This window comes from Eremothecium sinecaudum, chromosome IV, assembly GCF_001548555.1.
Source record: "Eremothecium sinecaudum strain ATCC 58844 chromosome IV, complete sequence".
Lineage (NCBI taxonomy): Eukaryota > Fungi > Ascomycota > Saccharomycetes > Saccharomycetales > Saccharomycetaceae > Eremothecium > Eremothecium sinecaudum.
In genome coordinates, this window is record NC_030895.1 from 435,886 (window position 1) to 453,126 (window position 17,241).

At 41.3% G+C, this 17,241-nt stretch overlaps 10 protein-coding genes and 1 non-coding gene across 11 annotated transcripts; 7 read left to right on the top strand and 4 right to left on the bottom strand.

Annotated features, from left to right (window-relative positions):
• Window positions 1-1,601: 1,601 nt before the first annotated feature.
• AW171_hschr42295 (uncharacterized protein) lies at window positions 1,602-1,975 on the top strand (the record flags this gene model as incomplete). Its single annotated transcript, XM_018132023.1, has 3 exons — window positions 1,602-1,619; window positions 1,677-1,807; window positions 1,867-1,975. The coding sequence occupies 3 exons, from the start codon at window positions 1,602-1,604 to the stop codon at window positions 1,973-1,975; spliced, it is 258 nt and encodes an 85-aa protein (XP_017987399.1).
• A 192-nt stretch (window positions 1,976-2,167) lies between these two features.
• BSP1 (Bsp1p) lies at window positions 2,168-4,045 on the top strand (the record flags this gene model as incomplete). Its single annotated transcript, XM_018132022.1, has 1 exon — window positions 2,168-4,045. The coding sequence occupies one exon, from the start codon at window positions 2,168-2,170 to the stop codon at window positions 4,043-4,045; it is 1,878 nt and encodes a 625-aa protein (XP_017987400.1).
• A 740-nt stretch (window positions 4,046-4,785) lies between these two features.
• On the top strand, window positions 4,786-5,799 carry PDP3 (Pdp3p; the record flags this gene model as incomplete). Its single annotated transcript, XM_018132021.1, has 1 exon — window positions 4,786-5,799. The coding sequence occupies one exon, from the start codon at window positions 4,786-4,788 to the stop codon at window positions 5,797-5,799; it is 1,014 nt and encodes a 337-aa protein (XP_017987401.1).
• A 238-nt stretch (window positions 5,800-6,037) lies between these two features.
• On the top strand, window positions 6,038-6,619 carry AW171_hschr42298 (pyridoxal 5'-phosphate synthase; the record flags this gene model as incomplete). The annotated part of the gene is made up of 1 exon (XM_018132020.1): window positions 6,038-6,619. One exon carries the CDS (start codon window positions 6,038-6,040, stop codon window positions 6,617-6,619), a length of 582 nt encoding a protein of 193 aa, XP_017987402.1.
• Window positions 6,620-6,775: 156 nt separating this feature from the next.
• Window positions 6,776-8,068, bottom strand: VPS4 (AAA family ATPase VPS4; the record flags this gene model as incomplete). Its single annotated transcript, XM_018132019.1, has 1 exon — window positions 6,776-8,068. One exon carries the CDS (start codon window positions 8,066-8,068, stop codon window positions 6,776-6,778), a length of 1,293 nt encoding a protein of 430 aa, XP_017987403.1.
• Window positions 8,069-8,303: 235 nt separating this feature from the next.
• On the bottom strand, window positions 8,304-9,296 carry CSA1 (Csa1p; the record flags this gene model as incomplete). Its single annotated transcript, XM_018132018.1, has 1 exon — window positions 8,304-9,296. One exon carries the CDS (start codon window positions 9,294-9,296, stop codon window positions 8,304-8,306), a length of 993 nt encoding a protein of 330 aa, XP_017987404.1.
• A 402-nt stretch (window positions 9,297-9,698) lies between these two features.
• On the bottom strand, window positions 9,699-9,772 carry AW171_hschr42301. The gene has a single exon. It is a non-coding gene; the product is annotated as a tRNA-Ile (tRNA).
• Window positions 9,773-10,178: 406 nt separating this feature from the next.
• On the top strand, window positions 10,179-11,999 carry AW171_hschr42302 (S10 family peptidase; the record flags this gene model as incomplete). Its single annotated transcript, XM_018132017.1, has 1 exon — window positions 10,179-11,999. The coding sequence occupies one exon, from the start codon at window positions 10,179-10,181 to the stop codon at window positions 11,997-11,999; it is 1,821 nt and encodes a 606-aa protein (XP_017987405.1).
• A 934-nt stretch (window positions 12,000-12,933) lies between these two features.
• MET16 (phosphoadenylyl-sulfate reductase (thioredoxin)) lies at window positions 12,934-13,764 on the bottom strand (the record flags this gene model as incomplete). Its single annotated transcript, XM_018132016.1, has 1 exon — window positions 12,934-13,764. One exon carries the CDS (start codon window positions 13,762-13,764, stop codon window positions 12,934-12,936), a length of 831 nt encoding a protein of 276 aa, XP_017987406.1.
• Window positions 13,765-14,153: 389 nt separating this feature from the next.
• On the top strand, window positions 14,154-14,624 carry NUT2 (mediator complex subunit NUT2; the record flags this gene model as incomplete). The annotated part of the gene is made up of 1 exon (XM_018132015.1): window positions 14,154-14,624. The coding sequence occupies one exon, from the start codon at window positions 14,154-14,156 to the stop codon at window positions 14,622-14,624; it is 471 nt and encodes a 156-aa protein (XP_017987407.1).
• Window positions 14,625-14,737: 113 nt separating this feature from the next.
• Window positions 14,738-16,231, top strand: JIP5 (Jip5p; the record flags this gene model as incomplete). The annotated part of the gene is made up of 1 exon (XM_018132014.1): window positions 14,738-16,231. The coding sequence occupies one exon, from the start codon at window positions 14,738-14,740 to the stop codon at window positions 16,229-16,231; it is 1,494 nt and encodes a 497-aa protein (XP_017987408.1).
• Window positions 16,232-17,241: the final 1,010 nt, after the last annotated feature.

Here is a 17,241-nt window from a genome sequence, read left to right on the forward strand (position 1 = left end):
ACGTACAGGAGTTTGTTTATCGCTTAATGATTGCTTTCGATAACAATGAACCGGAGGAAGAGTAGTAAAGTGACTACCGTATGCTTGTCACGTGATTGTCCTGCTAACCTTATCTTTTCTGTTTTGAGGGTCTCCTAGCAAAAATATTACCGCAGTCGCATATTGGAGTCCACATGTCTTTCAGGGTTTGGAGCTACTTTGAAGTCATCTGCAAAGCTCATATTGGCGGGATCGTACAGCAGCACGTGACTTGCATGAAGTACTCCGTTGTCCTACTGGTTACAGCTACAGCTACCGCTACATATACAGCTTGCGTTATGGAGCCGCTGCCCTCAGCTTGTCGAAAACTCTAAGGAACCTATTTTCATACCTAAATCTGTGGAAACTAGTATGTACATTTGAACTGTGAAAAAGATCTCTCTGTAGAATACAGAAAAAACATAATGCAGTATTGTCCTCATTTGGTGTTTTGGTGTCTATTCCTATCGTTAATAATGTTTGGAGTAGTCAACATGGGCTGTTATCGTGACGCGATAAGATTAAGATGCCAGGCGTCGACTTTTACGGTCTACAATAACCTAAAAAGATCTCAAAAGGCTCGTACGTATACAGATTTATGTAATCCACGGCTATATTGCAATTTTTTATCGAGGTAGAAGTATTGGTTAAATCTGAAACTCCGGTCTGCAGATAAACGCCTGTAATTAATGTCTTTCTTGGCGGGCCTGTCACAATGTCTTATCGCTTGAAATATGGTTAACGGTAGCGAAGAAGTGTAGTATCTAGAAAGCGTAAGCGACAGCCAAGAATTTAAATGGAATATAGTCATCGGAATTAAGTGATTCCCAGCACGACTGCTGTTTTCGGAAAACCCTATTCTGCGATGAGTTGTAGTGCAGCATACACAGATGTGTCCCAAAAACTACTTTTCCTCTGGGCAATTGAATGTAGAGTATTAGATTTGCCGTATAAGGTTGTTTTTGTTAGTGATTAATTGTCATGATTTAACGTGTTTTGCCGCTGTTCTTGGAGAAGATCCGTGAAGTAGGCGAAAGAGCTGTCTTATGGGCTGCCTGTGGGCTACGTATTGAGCTGCTGGGTATTGATCCAGATACATTCAACGCATGTAGTCACGCCTGTGCTTCGCTGATTGATTAGCCTTTGTATTTGGTGAGTAAACCTTGGAGTGTTGCAATTTGACTAGAGCCGGTGCTTAAAGAAGTCTTGCAAGTCTTTTGTGTTTCAATGCAAGTCTTTTTATCAAGAGTCATGTGCACCGAGACTCAAGCGCTCTGTTGACTACAAAGCGTAGTGTAGGCTCTGTGGCGGGATATACGCAGCAGAGACATTACGGCACATACCAGAGAGGTTAGACTAGCTATCCTTAGTTTGAGCGTCAATTTTTAATGATATCATGCGTAATCTGATATGATGTTCAGCTCATTTATTTCACTATGTTGCTCCTGGAGATGAGTCTACAATGTTTATGAAATATGCATTGCCGTTCTATGTAAAAAAATCCCGTGCTATTTTCTCGTATATTACTGTTAACTAGACAACGCAACTCACAATAGACTAATTCCAGAGCAATTGGCGGAATAATGAAGTCTTTAGTATCCGTATGTAAATCTGTGAACAAACTCTACAACAAAGTTGTTATACTAACTGCTCTTTAGCCTGCTAAAGCCTGGTTTTGTACCGTACTTTCTGCATTTGGTGTGATAATCCTATCCGTGATTGGCCACCTATTTAATGTGAACCATGAAGCTTTTGTTGGCTCTATAAACGATCCGAAGGATGGTCCTGCGTATGTATACTTAATGCTGCTTACGTGCCGAACACCTTTACTAACTTGTTATCCTACAGGGTCGCTCATACTGTCTTCCTGGCAGCCGCTGTATACCTGATATTTTTCCTCTTCTGCGGGACACAGATATATTTTAGCCGTCGTAATTCGACGATAGAACTACGCTAGTCTCAGATAGCAGATAGCCCCCATAATAGCGTTCCGCCTTCGTGGCAGTATCGTGGCATTTCCATAACGTTTACCTTATATAACCGTATAGAATGATGGTTGATATTATTATTTACCTTTCAAGTTGAAGCCTGTTATACTTCCTCGTAGATGCGTTCTAAAGGCTGAGAGCGTTTTCTGATTGTTGATCCGATGTCGCTGGTTCATAGGAGTCCAACAAGGGATGCAGAGCCTGACTTAGATATGTATTTGACCAGGGTGGAGCAATTAGACTCCCTCAAAGGTTATTCCAGCAGTCATACCGATTTACGATATGATGGACTTTATGATGACAGTAGAACTAAAAATCACAGCCCAGATGATATACGAAAGGCACAGCTGCTTTTAGATGGAGTTTATGAACGGAACATTAGTGATCTAGGAGAAAATAGGGGGAGATTGAACGATCTTGCATATAAATCTGCATATAACTACGAAAGGGCATTTTCTCCGGTACGGAAAAAAGGCATTACGAACTATGGTTATTCTATTTTACCGCAATCCAATGTATCTGCAAATGTATTTGCCATGAAACAGAAGCCCGTGCGGTTTGACAGCATTAGTGGGGAAGAAGCGCGAAGAGAATACGTTGTATCAGCAGAAGACTACCAACTACTCCAAGCAGTTAAGCGAAGTTTGGCTAGTGAGGTTAGTACTGGTTCGTTGGTCAATGGTGGCTTACGCTCTTCTAATACAAGTACTGAAACCAAAGTTGGCGATCTCTTGGCCGATCCCGTGAGATTCGACAAGGACGTTGATCCTCAGCCGGAGGCTACTACCGTCAGAACCACATCTCCGATGCCGTCAGTGCAAGTGCTACTGGAAAGTCCCAAATCACCTCCCAAATCACAGCCCAAGGAACCAGTTAAAGAACCAGTCACAGAATCAACTAAAGCGCCAATTAAAACGCCAATTAAAGCCCCAGCTACTGCGCCAGCCAGGCAGAATACCCAAGAAAGATCCACCAAACATCTCTATACCCTTCCCAAGAGTCAACCTCAACCCTCCAGTTCTCTTGTAGGTGGTAAAACGCCGCCAAAGGTGCCCCGTAAGAAGATTCAACTAACATATCTTGAATCACTGGAAAGAAGCAGACTCGGTAGTAGCAGCACTCACCATGATGTTCCACGAACTCCCATACGAAAGACAACCGGATATGATCCAATTACCTCTGTTTTGAAAAAGAATGCCTCCTCTGTTGAACGCAGCGTTTCAAAGACCATCAACGGTACAGGAAAGAAAGTAGGTAAAGCTGATTTTATGTCATCCGTCCTAAAACGGGAACCGTCGGTGGTTCAGAACTACGGCAGAAATCTGAGACAACTTCCAGTCAACCACGAAAGCTCAATTGAATTGATGGCTTCTGCTCTGAAAACCACTGGCACCCCATCCCGTCAGGCCACCATTGCGCCGCCGCCTATCCCTCCAAAACCAAGGAACCTCTCGTTGGCTGCCAAGGAGGAGCCCGATTTGGAAGACATCCTAAAACAAGTTCATCTGAACAAAGTTCAAGAGCCGCCCAAGGTGAAACCCCTAATATCGCCAAAAAAAGGCGAGTTGTTTGTCCCCAAGCTCAGATCTGTGAAGACGAACAAGGCTGCTCCATCCAATAAAGAAATTGACCTCCCAGAGCTAAAACCTGTGGTGCGTCAGCAAAAAAGAGACGCGTCCACACCTGAGGCTTTGGCTGCAATATCAACTCTCAAGCCTGCTCCACAAATTATTGCCGCTCCTTCTCCTACCCCAGAGGCACTCTTAAAACTTTCATCTCTAAACAAGACACCTGCTGCACCAGAACCGGAGCGGGTCATCCCTGAAGCACTAGTACGAGCTACTCAGCTACAAAAAGCCACCCCATTAGCAAAAAGGATTGACTCGATACCAGAAGCTCTCAAGAAAGTTCAAGAACTTGGAATTAGCCAGAGTACCCCACGCACTTTAGCTTCTTCACGTCAAGAGAGCTTAGGTCATCCTACAAAGATAAGACCCCGTGGACCCCCCAGGCGGCTACCAAGTAATGTAGCGACCTGATTCTCTTAAATACAGACTACATAGACCTGCGGTTGTAATCAACCTGTTTAAGTACAATAACCCTTATAGTTTCTACGCATACATCCCATTATTGGTCACGACATTATATAAGAGGTTTTCACGATTTTCTAAAAAAGGCTAGTTAATAGAAACCGACACCCCCCCTAACGATCAAAGATCGAACATTTAAACAGAACCTGCCTCAACGGATAAGACTCTCGGGCGCTAATTAACTCCTTCTGAGCTCCGATATGCTATACAAACTTCATCATAAGTAATTTTGCAATCAAAGTTTAAAGGAACTGTTCCCGCCCACCCTAAGATCTTAGTCGTATGATGCTCAAAAGCAAAAGTACACAAGAAAACTGAAGTATTAGGATGTTGAAGAAACAATAGAGGACAGTTGAGCACTATAGACAACTTCGGTGAGAGCTTCTTCGCCATGGTTCATGAGCCAAAATATCGTGACCTCGGGATTTATGTGGTTACCCGGGCTTAGTACTTAAATTTTGTTTATAGGGATTGGGGTTTTAAAGGGCAAACATAATATACCCCGAAATACGCTTCGGAATCGAGCAGTTTAAGAGACTGTAGGCCATTGAAGAACTTAGAAGGGCGAGGCTAAGTTTGAAATTTCCGAGCTTTAATCATAGTTGTATTGAAGGTATCTAGGGGGGTGGAAGTACGTGGCATTCTATTTTCTCGAAGTCGTTTACCAATATAGTGTGGTTGGGTATCTAATGAACAACAGCGAAATCAAGACTGGCGATAGGGTTCTATGTAAGGTAGGGGACTTTCCTCCATGGCCTGCAGTGGTGGTACCGCAAAGGTTTTTGAGCAAAGTTGTTTATTCGGGGAAAAGATCTAAGAACTACGTTTGCGTAGCTTTCTTTAATGATGATTCTTACTACTGGAAAGAGCCACGTCATTTGACGGAGCTCACAGATGATGTGTGCGGTGAATGGATAAAGAATCATTCAAAGTCGCGGGATAATGCGTTATTGGGCGCATACGAGCAGGCTCGTGAGTATACACAATTATTTGATTTCTTGAAAGAGCGGTTTATTCGGGAGAAACGGGGTGATATTCTTGAAGATGTTCATGATATTCCTGATGGAGAAGATCCGTTTGAACCAAAGCCTACAAATAGAAAGATTGGTAGCAAGTCAGGTTCATCCAAGCGGCGAACCCAGACGTCGTCTGCTGCGAGTAATAGTAGCTCTGAGAATGGTAATACAGAACACCTGGACAGGTTTACAGAGGAGCGTTCTGCAGAGTACATGACATTAACATCTAAAACACCATCTTCATCCCAACCATCAAGGACAACTAGCGCTTCAAAGCGCAGGAAGCTGGACTATGAAAACAGGGTAAATATAGCTCAGCTTCTGCGTAACAAACTGCAAAGGAATCTTGTCCAGCGTGATAATCGTCCCTCAGAGGAGGAATTTGAAGAGTCAGCCAGATTGTTTAAAACCATTATAAGTAGGTTATCTACTGATCCTCCCTTTTTCGATTATGAAGCATTGAGCGTTTCCAAGTTATACAAATTATTAAAGGTGATCACTCACGACAACAACCTTTCTCGATATCACGAAGATTGCGAGCGCATACTGACTTCATGGGCCCCTATCGTCTTGCAGATTAAGCAGGATAAGCTAAGGGCAGAAAACTTAGAGAACCCCAACACAGACGGCAGCAGTCCGGTATCAGAAATGAAGGTGGATGATACCCGTATGTCCATCCCTAAGTAACTAAAGCACTCTGCTTTCATGTAACTACAATTATTATATAACGGCCATTAAATAGAAGTATGAAGCATGAAATCATCAGGCTTATAAGGTATGGTTTAGTACGGTGTTATTTAGTTGCGTTTACACGTGCGCATTTTTAGGGTTCAATGAATTATTAAGGACTTTCGAATTTAAATTTATGGTGAACACATTACTGCAGAAGTAACAATCGAGTACTTTGTCTAACACGCAAGCAATAATGGATAAAATTCCAGAACATTTAACTCACCTATTGGAGACGTCAAAGTACCTACACCTGGGCACTTGCTCAAAAGACTGTGTGCCTTCAGTCTCATTAATGAACTATACGTATTTTCCACCTCATAAAGCATATAATCAACAAGCTGGAGCACATTATATCATATTTCCGGTAATGATGGATTCTAATAAGTACCATAATATTGTTGAGAATCCAAAAGTGTCTGTTCTAATCCATGACTGGGTGACTGCTAAGAAGCTATCCCTAAACAAGACAAGCGTGCCAAATACCCCTAATCTACAGCCAACAGAAAATCAAGAGGTTCTGGCTCCTAGTAAGTTACTAAACCTTCTAGAAGAGTTGAATCAGGCTGAACTCTCTCAGATGAGTGGTACACTGCGCGGGCTGGCTGAAGTGGTGGATCCTCAATCTGAAGAGTCGAGTTTCTATCAGAAAGCGTTGTTGAAGGCTAATCCTGACGCGCAATGTTTTATTGAAGGAGAGAATATTGCAATTGTCAAGGTCCAAATTCAAGGAGCAACTGTCTCTGACAGCAAAAATAAAACTAGCGTTTACCAGTAGCTGTATAACCGACAGTCCAGTGTATATAAAGCTGCATCACCGTAATTTCAATGTTACTTTTGGTGTTACGTAGTATACAATAAGCAAACAAACTATTCCTGCCACCTGTTATGCGAAATTATTATATGCGGTTAAGGTATTTTTAGTACAGTTGACTCAATTGCCTTCTTGGCCGAAATCCCGTGTGAATTGCTCCTGTTTCTGTAGATCAATATCATTGACAGTAGGTCTAGAGGTCTTGATGGCCTTTAAAAAGTCCTTTATTGTCAGTTCCGGCTCCTGTAATTCATCTGCATCGATATCGGTCCAATTCATTTCCATTGCGCCACTCTCACCAGGAGAGCACGGCGTCAGTCTGCGGACATTAGGATCATCAGAAACATTCTTGAAATGGGTCGCCATTTGGATCTTTCTTATAGGCTGCATGAGGGCATCCTTTACTACTACCGCTATGTCGCTTCCAGAATAACCTTCTGTGTACTGCGCCAAAGACCTGAAGTCTTCATCAGTAAGGCTGCAAGGCGTATCCCCCACATTTAATTCAAACATCTTTGTCCTAGCAAGCGTGTCGGGCAACGGAATATATATTCTTTTTTCAAATCTCCTTCTAATCGCGCTGTCCAATTGCCATGGAATATTTGTTGCGCCCAGAACCAACACCCCTGTAGGATCGTTTCCCACCCCGTTCATCTGAACCAATAGTTCTGTTTTAATTCTTCTACTAGCTTCGCTTTCACCCTCGCCTCTAGAACCCGTCAAGGCGTCAACCTCGTCGATAAAGATTATTGATGGCTTATTTTCACGAGCCATATTAAATAGCTGTTTCACTAATCTCTCTGACTCACCCATCCATTTAGAGACCAGGTCACTGGAGCTAATACTAAAAAAGGTGGAGTTGGCCTCTGTAGCAACTGCCTTCGCTAAATAAGACTTACCGGTACCTGGAGGGCCGTACAGCAAGATCCCAGTAGTTGGCTTTCGGTTACCCTTGAAAAGGTGAGGGAACTTAACAGGTAAAATAACCGCTTCCTTTAAGGCCTCTTTAGCTCCTTCCAATCCTGCAACATCCTCCCATTTAACGTTAGGCTTCTCGGTCAAAATTGCACCGGAAAGGGCTCCCCGAAGCTTTTTTTCTTCACCGTCATCCTCATGTACACCACTAGCACCACTGGACGTAGCTGCTGCTGCACGTTTTGGCCTCTCTGCCTGCTTTTGTTCCTCACTTTCAAGGTGTTCTTTCAACTGTTCTGCACGAGCTAAATATTCTGTAAACTTTGCTCGAATCAGATCCTTCGATTTCGGATTCTTCTCGTACTTCAATGCCAACATTAAGTAATCCAATCCGTTATAATATGCTGTATATGCCTCCTGATATTGAGTGGCCATATCATGATCAATGGCCTTTTGGACCAGTTCAATGCCTTTAGTTAGAAAGTCACCTGTGCTCATTTATCTATATATATCGTGAACTCAATTAGAGGTGTATTGGCTTGATCTAAAAATAAACTAAATGTCCCTTTTGCTATACTTATGCACCCTGATATAAATAGCCTCCGCACGCTGTAATTCAGCTGCAACAACGCATTAACAAATCCAATATATCCAAATTCACTTGGTTGGTTCGTTGAACTTGTTGAAGAGGGGGTGAGTTAGAACAAAAATGCTATAATATCAAGTGTCATTTCTAACGAGGTGAGGAGTACTTGTTATAATCGACTCTAACAGGAGAAAGGGACTCATTATCGTTAGTTCCATTAGCAGATTGGTTCATAAACTCTGTCTTTGGTATACTAGGGTACTTGGAGTAGAAATTATCGAGTTCTTTATCATGTTTGTAAGGGCTTTCGACGTTTTGAGTTCGTATAGGACTTGAAGTAAACAGCGGATTTACTGGGTGTGATCTCTTAGGAGAAGGAGATAGAGACCTTAATTGTGGCTGATTATCAGTCGTAGCTTTCAGGTTTGCAATTCGCCTACGGGATTTGACATATTCATTGTCTACGTTTGCCTCATCTAGAAGAGACTCTAGTAGCCTAGTTTTCTCGTGAGCAAATGTGAGTTTCTTATTGGTGAGTTCTAATTCTTTCTGGGTGTTGAAGAGTTGCTGCTCAAGTTTTTGAAGCCGGTTTTGCAGCAGTACAACCTGGTCTGACTCTGCATTCGAAAGGGCGGCAATAGAGTCGCCGCGATGCGTCGACTTTCGCTTGTCGACGCTTGCCCGCAGCTGTTCTAGCATTCTGTCATCGTACATCTTTTCCATCATTCGCTTTTTAAATGTCTCGCTTCTAGCAAGTCGACTTGAGGTTAAACCCTGCCTCCTTCTGGTTTCATTCTCTTCTGTGTATGGTAGTCTATAGTTTGCAAATGTACTCTTCATATCGCGTAATTCGCGTTGATCGGTGCTGAAAACCGACTGTATCTTTTCCCATAATGATGGAACTACGGCGTTGCTTGAAGTTGGCGGTTTTGGTTGTTCAGGGGAGTTGCTAGTTATGCTGCTACGTGACCCTATTGGTTTTGTGACTTTGAATCGATTACTGGTGGCTCTTCTCCTTAGTCTTCCCTGCCGTTCATTGCCCCGCTGCTGTTTCCAGTCAGCTAATGAACCGTAATCTTTCTTCCGGGAGTCAACCGACAACAGCCAATCGGACATAGTATCCTTAAAAGACTGCAACATGGCTAACGAGTTTCTATTCAGTTGTTAATTCGGTGTTTGTTGATGTTATTTTGTCCGTGATTGTTTTAATTTTAAGGTCTGTAAACATCATAAACAGCTCTTAACAGTTAGATGGAGCAAACTAATATGTTTAGATGCTACAACTACTCTCGCTGGACTATATAAAGTACAACTAATTGGCTTGACACCTAGCTAGGGGCTACATTACCATTCTATCGGTTTACTGCTTGTAAAAAGTTGATTTCCGTTAATAGCGATAATCAAAATCACGTGTATGAATGAAAGTATTGATACAGCATTTTTAATCTTCTCGATCCCACTAAATACTTCTGTTTTCTGTCTCATTACCACGATGCTTTACCTCAATCGTTGCACATATGAGCTGAAGTTTTGCAAAAAATATGGTTCCTAGCGGGATCGAACCGCTGATCCCCGCGTTATTAGCACGGTGCCTTAACCAACTGGGCCAAGGAACCAGATAAACTTGTTATCTTCAAAGCTAGAATGGAGTACCATATTGTAGTTATTGTTCAGATAACTTCATCACAAATCTTATATATATTATGAAGAAAGGGAATAAATTACATAATAAAATGGCAGGCTTTGGTAGTTGTGATATCTAAATTTATTTTCCATGTTGCATGGTCAAAGATTTTGTACAGATTTGGTCATGTGATTCATAATTCGTATGATACTAGCCGTAGTAACGGCCTAACAAATTGTTATGTTTAGAATGATAACGTTGGACTTTTCATCACTGAAAGCTCTATTGACAAGCTTGCAGATTTGCAGATACTATAGAAGATCTCATTTTTCGCAACTGTTTTCGCTGGCATTGCTGTTTAGGGCTGTTTCTTTATATCTACCTTCCTTTTCCTTTAAATGGCCCTTCGAAGCATTTTATGGCTATTGCCAGCGCTCATGCTTTTGGTGAAGGCGCTACCTTCGAAGGAGCACTTCAAGGTAGCGGAGGAATTACTTCCAGGTGTTTCAAGTATTCCAAAGGATTTCCTTCCTGAAATGTATGCAGGGCAGCTAGAGTTACATGACCATCAACCAAATGATGGGAAGTTATTTTTTTGGAGGTTTAGTGAAAAGAAGGAAAATACTAGTGATACAATAGTATTGTGGTTAAATGGCGGTCCCGGGTGCTCTTCCATTGATGGTGTGTTTCTCGAATTAGGACCTTTTAGAGTTGATGAGACTGGGAAACTGTATGTTAATGACGGGTCATGGCATACAAAGGCGGACATATTGTTTATAGACCAACCAGTTGGAACAGGTTTTTCCATCGGAGGACCTTTTAAGAGCTATCATGATAATCTAGAAGCAGTCTCTGAAGATTTTATTGCGTTTATGATCAATTACTTTACCGTATTCCCAGAAGATCGTGCTAAGAAGTTGATTCTTGCCGGTGAGTCGTTTGCCGGCCAGTATATACCATATTTTGCGCATAGCATGTTAGAATATAATAAGAACTCCGAGAATGGAGTGCCATTTTTCAATTTGGACAGGCTGCTAATTGGTAACGGTTGGATTGCACCTGACCAGCAAAGTTTATCGTATGTTCCATTCCTTATGAAAAAGGGTATCCTAAGCAGAAAACACGATAACCTGCATGTGATTTTACAACAGCAAGAGAAATGCCAGAATGCGATCAATAGTGGATCACCCAACTTTCAGAGCGAGCAGTGTGACAAAATTTTAAATATACTTCTGGAACTGCTTTTAGATCGTAAAGCCCCAGTCAATGAGCAGTGTATTAATATCTACGACTATAGATTACGGGCTTCGTATCCAGGTTGTGGTATGGACTGGCCACCAGATCTCCCAAACATAGCGAAATTCTTTGACATTGAAGGTGTTCTAGACGCACTTCATATAGATTCGACGCAGGTTTCTAGGTGGGTAGAATGCAATGGGGACATTCTTGATATTTTGGGGAGTCCTTCTTCTAAGCCGTCAATACACCTATTTCCTGACCTTTTAGAATCTGGATTGGAAATTGTTTTATTCAACGGTGATAAGGATATTGTTTGCAATAATCTCGGTATTGAAGCCATAATACGAGATTTAACATGGGCAGGTTCAACAGGGTTCACAGAAAACGTCAAACAATACGATTGGGTTGATGAAAATAGAGATACGCAAGTTAGGACGCCAGTCGGAATTATTCAGAAGGATAGAGGATTGACTTTTATCTCCGTTTACAATGCTTCCCATATGGTTCCTTACAATATTGGCAGAGTTGGTGCAGGATTAATAGATATCGCTAGGAACCGCGCTAAAATTGTTCAAGATAAGAGTGAAACTGCTGATATGAATTCCGGAACAATGATCAGCTATTCCCATGGGAAAGGAACTCACGATCACAATAGTAGCAACGGATCAACCGCGGACTTAAAAGGGAGAGGAAGATTTGGAGCATTGGCATTTATGGTGCTAGCTTCATTGAGCTTGACTATGGTATCAGTTGTTGTATACTACATTTTGCGGGACCAAGACAAGCCACCAATCCTCATTGGAATGTTCGGTGCGCAACCACTTGGTCAGGGGGATTTCACTGATAATATAGAGTTAGGCACTTACGTTCCAGAGCCAGGCACTTGTGTTCCAGAGCCAAGAGAACAATGGTATAAAAAATTCGGTAGCAGAAAGGGTGCTTACTCGAAGCTGCCTCAACCGCACGAAGCCGCTACATAACTGTAATTAAAGCACCTACAAGAACACTTATGAAAATAAAAATATATCTCACATTGTAAGTATAATTGTCATATATTACTCGTATTTTGCACTGTATACAAGCCAATCCGGAGATATGGCAACTCACTTAAAAAGTAGGTACTAGCACTCGGTGAACAATCAACCTTTAAATACGAGCTCAAGTTTCGACCGATGAGGAGATTACAAGATCTCTTCAACTTCACCAGAAGGTTGGATAATTCTTCTCTTCTTGATAGTGTGGCGTCTTGTTGGCATAGCTAGCTTGGCAACTGGGTGAGCAACATCATGGTCGTCGCGGCCAGATTTACTTGGAGAAACAACTATTGCCTCAGCTGCGACAAATGTACCGAAAATACGTAGGAAATTGATCTTCATGATTATAAGGGTTGGATAAAGTAAATTAATTCACTGGCCTTCATTTCAAAGCATGGGAGCCAACTCTTCTCTGTCAACACGACCGTATTTATATGTTCATTGGACATTGTAGAGCAGAAAGCTTGGGAATGTGAATACTTCTAATTACATAGGTAGTGTAAAACACATCAAACCTGTTAGCCACAGATCCTAACATTATCCAAGTCACCTATTGTGACTTAATTAAGGTAAAGCCAAAGTTGTTTATTGACCTACTATTGCTACAATGAGAGCTTACTAATATGGTATGTGTAGGCAACCAGCTACCCCTAGACAGTCCACAAGACCTTCACATTACAAAAGACACGTAGTGGCCCTATAGCCCTAGCTGAACACGATGCGTAGCATAGTATATGAAGAATCAAGACCCATTGACTCAAGAATTGTGTGCTTAGCAGGGAGTTTCATTTCTTAGCACTGCCTTGTATAAGCGAATGTTAATTTCTGCCACATAATTGTGCGGACAAAAATGAAACGCAGTAAATCGGAGTTGGTCATCTCACATGGTTGAATTGTTTTGGTGCTCCTTTAGGAATGCAGCGTATTTACTAGCTTGGTGAATCCCACATTCGGTCTTGGATTTCCCCTTCCAACGACCTGCTCTTTCATCTTCACCATTACCGACAGGTTCAGTGGAATGATAATCTCCAATTGACTTAAAACCCAATTTTAACAGCTCATTCCGGGGTACTTTATGCTTGAGGACATATGACTCGGTCTCTGCAAACTCATAGTCAGCCAATGGGTTAATCTTTATTACACTATTGGATTGATCAAGTTCTATATAGGGTAAATCCACGCGGTCGCCTTGTTGTGAACGCCTACGACCAGTAAATACCGCACTAACTTTCAGTTGCTTATACGCCCGATAAGCAGGCTCGATTTTAGAAACAAAGTCATATTTCATCTGGTCAATTTCCCACAACTTTGATCCGTACTTCGCCGCGAATTCCTCCTCAGATTCAACACCTGACGGACGGAATACGTTTACCTTATCAGGGCAAGGCTTGTAGTATTTGCTTTTGACTTCTCCAAGTAATTTCAGGGTTTCGGGAAATAAGTGTAGAGTGTCGATAAAGATCATTGGAACGGCGTTTTGTCCTGACGTCAGCTTCGATAGCATATCTGTGATGACAAGTCCTGTTAGACCAAGGCCACTCAACTGGTAAATGTTTGGGAACATAGTAATTGCCCAACGAAGCCGATCCTCGGGGGATTTCATAAGACCTAGTTCCTTATCCCAAGCTCGCAATTGTGCGGCTGTTACCTTACTGCCGTCATTTAGGGAATACTCTTGGTCTAGTTCTGTCTGCGTGTGAGTAGTAAGCATAGTTAAATCTTTATAAACTCAAAAAACCTAGATGCACTAAGAAATAAGCAGATATCGAATTGCATTTGTCAGGCAGTAAGTATATATAGTCAGACGTTACTAATGCATTTTATCAAAAACGTTCGATACTTCTCCATGCAATGTCGTTCGCTTGTCAGCCATAGTATTGAAGTCACGTGAGAAATCTAACGGTCCCTAGAATTGCATTAACGTCATCTGGTAGCCAATATTTGAGATCATTGAGTGGTTATTTTCATACTGTTTTTTGCCTTTCTTTTAGCTGCCTTAGTAATTATGTATGAACTAAATTAATATGGGAAATAATTATCAAGTTATATCCACAACCTTGAACAAGCAGTGTACGGTGGCTATAAACAGTGACAATAAATATGGATCAACAAGATATAAATAAGCAGCAGGCAAGTTTATCTGACTTAGAATTACGCCTCGCCTCAATTATAGAGTCGTTCATTGAACTGGGTGTTTCTGTATATGATTTCCCTGGTACTCAAGAATCTACACAAGGGATGGTAACAAATCTTAAGAGAAATGTAGAACGCATAAGACAGTTGAATCAACAAACATGTGACCCCGACTCCCCGTTAAAGAGTATTAATATTCCTTTGGAAGTTTTGCAATATATTGAAGATGGTAGGAATCCAGATGTTTACACAAGAGAATTTGTTGAAGCGATTCGCAGATCTAACCAGTACCAAAGAGCAAAGATGCATGCACTTAGGAAGCTACGAGACTCCCTGGCTGATAAGATATCAGAGGAGTTTCCAGACCTGGAACCACAAGTGCAGAGCATTATAGAACGCGCTAACGGCAGTAGTGGTGATAAAATTATAACATCCTAACACCTCATAGTTGTTGGATGATTCTTAGGGATAAAAATTTTAGTCCTGGATTTTATATATACTGTCCTGCTGCTCATCGTTGATTTACAGTTGCGGGGTCTTTTTAGTTTATTATGGGTAAGAAGAAGGTCAAGAATACGCTAGGATTGCTGCCTACCGGAGTACCGATTTTGGAGTTCAAATATGAGCAACCGCTCTTTGCAATAGCTTGTCATCCCGATAAGCCGCTTATTGTTGCAGGGATGGCTACGGGACACATGTACTGTCATCAATATGATGCTGCTGGACTTGTAAAATTACTCAGAGCCAATGAAAAGTTGTACAATTCGTCTGAGAATAAAGATAATCAAACAGTGAACCTATGGGAAACTGTTGATGTCCCTAGTAAAGAAGAGCATTATAAAACCCCATCAGTAGAACTACTGTGGAAGTGTAGAAGGCATAAGGGCAGTGTTCGCGATATCTGTTTTGAGAGCGACGGATCCTGTATATATTCAATTGGGACAGATAATGTCCTTAAAAAGGCGGACACTCTAACAGGAAAAGTCGTTAAGAAGAAGACTTTATCAGACGATCCAAAAGTAAAGTACACTAAGATGGTGAAGTCTTCCACTCATCCCTTTCTGCTTCTAGGTACCGAATCAGGAAACATTGAAATTTATGATAGTAATAAACTGGAGTTGTTGAACGTTGTTAAAAATGTACATAATGGAGATGGCATAAACGATATTTTCCAATACGTTGGCAAGTCTGTGTACAAATATATTTCTCTGGGTCAAACGACGCTTGCCAGCTGGGACTCGAGGAAACCAAAAGAAGGCGAAGTTTCTCAGCCTAATGACGATAAGGAATCTAGAGATAATGTATTTTTGAGCGACGACCAGGAAGATGAAATTTTATGTGGGACTTTTGTTGATCCTGAAGATGGTGAAATGCTAGTGTGCGGTATGGGAGAAGGTGTATTGACCGTTTGGAAGCCTAAAAAGAACAACCTAATGGATCAATTGACCAGGATAAAAATCAAGAAGGGCGAAAGTATAGACTGTATCATCCCGACGTTGCAAGCTGATGACTCTATCTGGTGTGGGTGTTCCGATGGAAAAGTCTATAAAGTCAATATGAAGATTGGTAAGTGCGTTGAAATTAGAAACCACAGTGAGAGTGACGAGGTTGCTTATTTGGACTTGGACTATGACTATAGGTTACTTTCTGGTGGCATGGATTCCGTAAGACTTTGGGATTCTTCTGAAAAAGCCCCTGAATCTGGTGTTCATAGCGAGGAAGTTGACGGCGAGTCAAATAATTCGAACTCCGCTTCCTCTTCCGATGAAGAGTTAGATTCTTCAGCTGAAAATGATAGTGGGGGCTCGGATTCAGTAGCGTCAGACTCCGAAGAAGAAGGGGAACTTGTCGGTTTATCACGGGAAGAGCTCATTGCTGAGTTAGATAAGGATCTTGTTGTCGTCGAAAGTGAAGAAGAACGGAATATATCCAATGAAAAACCTCCTAAGAAAAAGAGGAAGCAAGAACAGAAAAACGTCAATAAGAAGAAAGCTCCACTTGTCGATAACCATCACCATGGTATCAATAAGTTTGAAGGACTATAGTCCAAATTTTTAACTGTTGTATAGACCCTAACTATCATGTTTAAATGCCGTGATTTGATCCCAACTTTGGACAAGCATCATTTAGCAGTCTGAATTCTCTTCTGTTCTTGTTATGAAGAGCCACTACGATCTCTGCGTGATTTCCAGACCATTTCGATGAATTACCTTGGGCAAGTAGTAAATGACCTATGCATGTATGTGAGTAGCGTAGTGTATATTATTAATAAAGAAGATTTTTAACTAATTCAGACTTAGGCTACGATCTTAATTGTGCACTAGCACCAGAACTATTACTTCAGTATTCATTTATTAGCGATATGTGATGTGATCAGTAGTTATTATGTAACTAATTAACCGATGTCACTGGGCCAGAGTAAACGAACTGCAAAAAGATAGGAATTCCGACATCAGTAATAATTGATAGCGTTTGATTTTTTCACCAATTTTTTTAGAACTATATTGAGATTTTAACATCCAAAATGACTGTTCACACGTGATGGAAGGGACAATACTATGATTAAGAATACAAAAATAATCTTACTATTGCTTGAAAATCAGAACTCTTGTAGCTCATGCAGTAGTATATTATATTGTGAAGGTAACTTCAGGATAGTTTTGAGGACTATTACCCAGCAACGTAGAAAGGCTATCGCAGCGCCAGATGTCAAAAAGTATTACATAAACTATAGGTAATATATAGACACCCGCAGTCACTAATCAGCATCTGTGGATATATTGGAGTTTAATTACTGATAGCAGAGTTTTTTGATTCTTGATTAACTCGTAATTATCGAAGAGCTAAATTTTACAGTCGTCATTGAAAGTTTGATAAAGGAGTTTTATTTTCCGAATAGCCTTGTAACTGAGTCAGTAGCATCTAATGAAACATCAACGAAGTTACCTAGAAAATGGATGCGTCACTACAGCTATCTATAAAATGGATAACAAAATAACATTGCAACACCAATGGGGAGCGGATGACTAAGAATATAGATAGTACATCTAGTGGC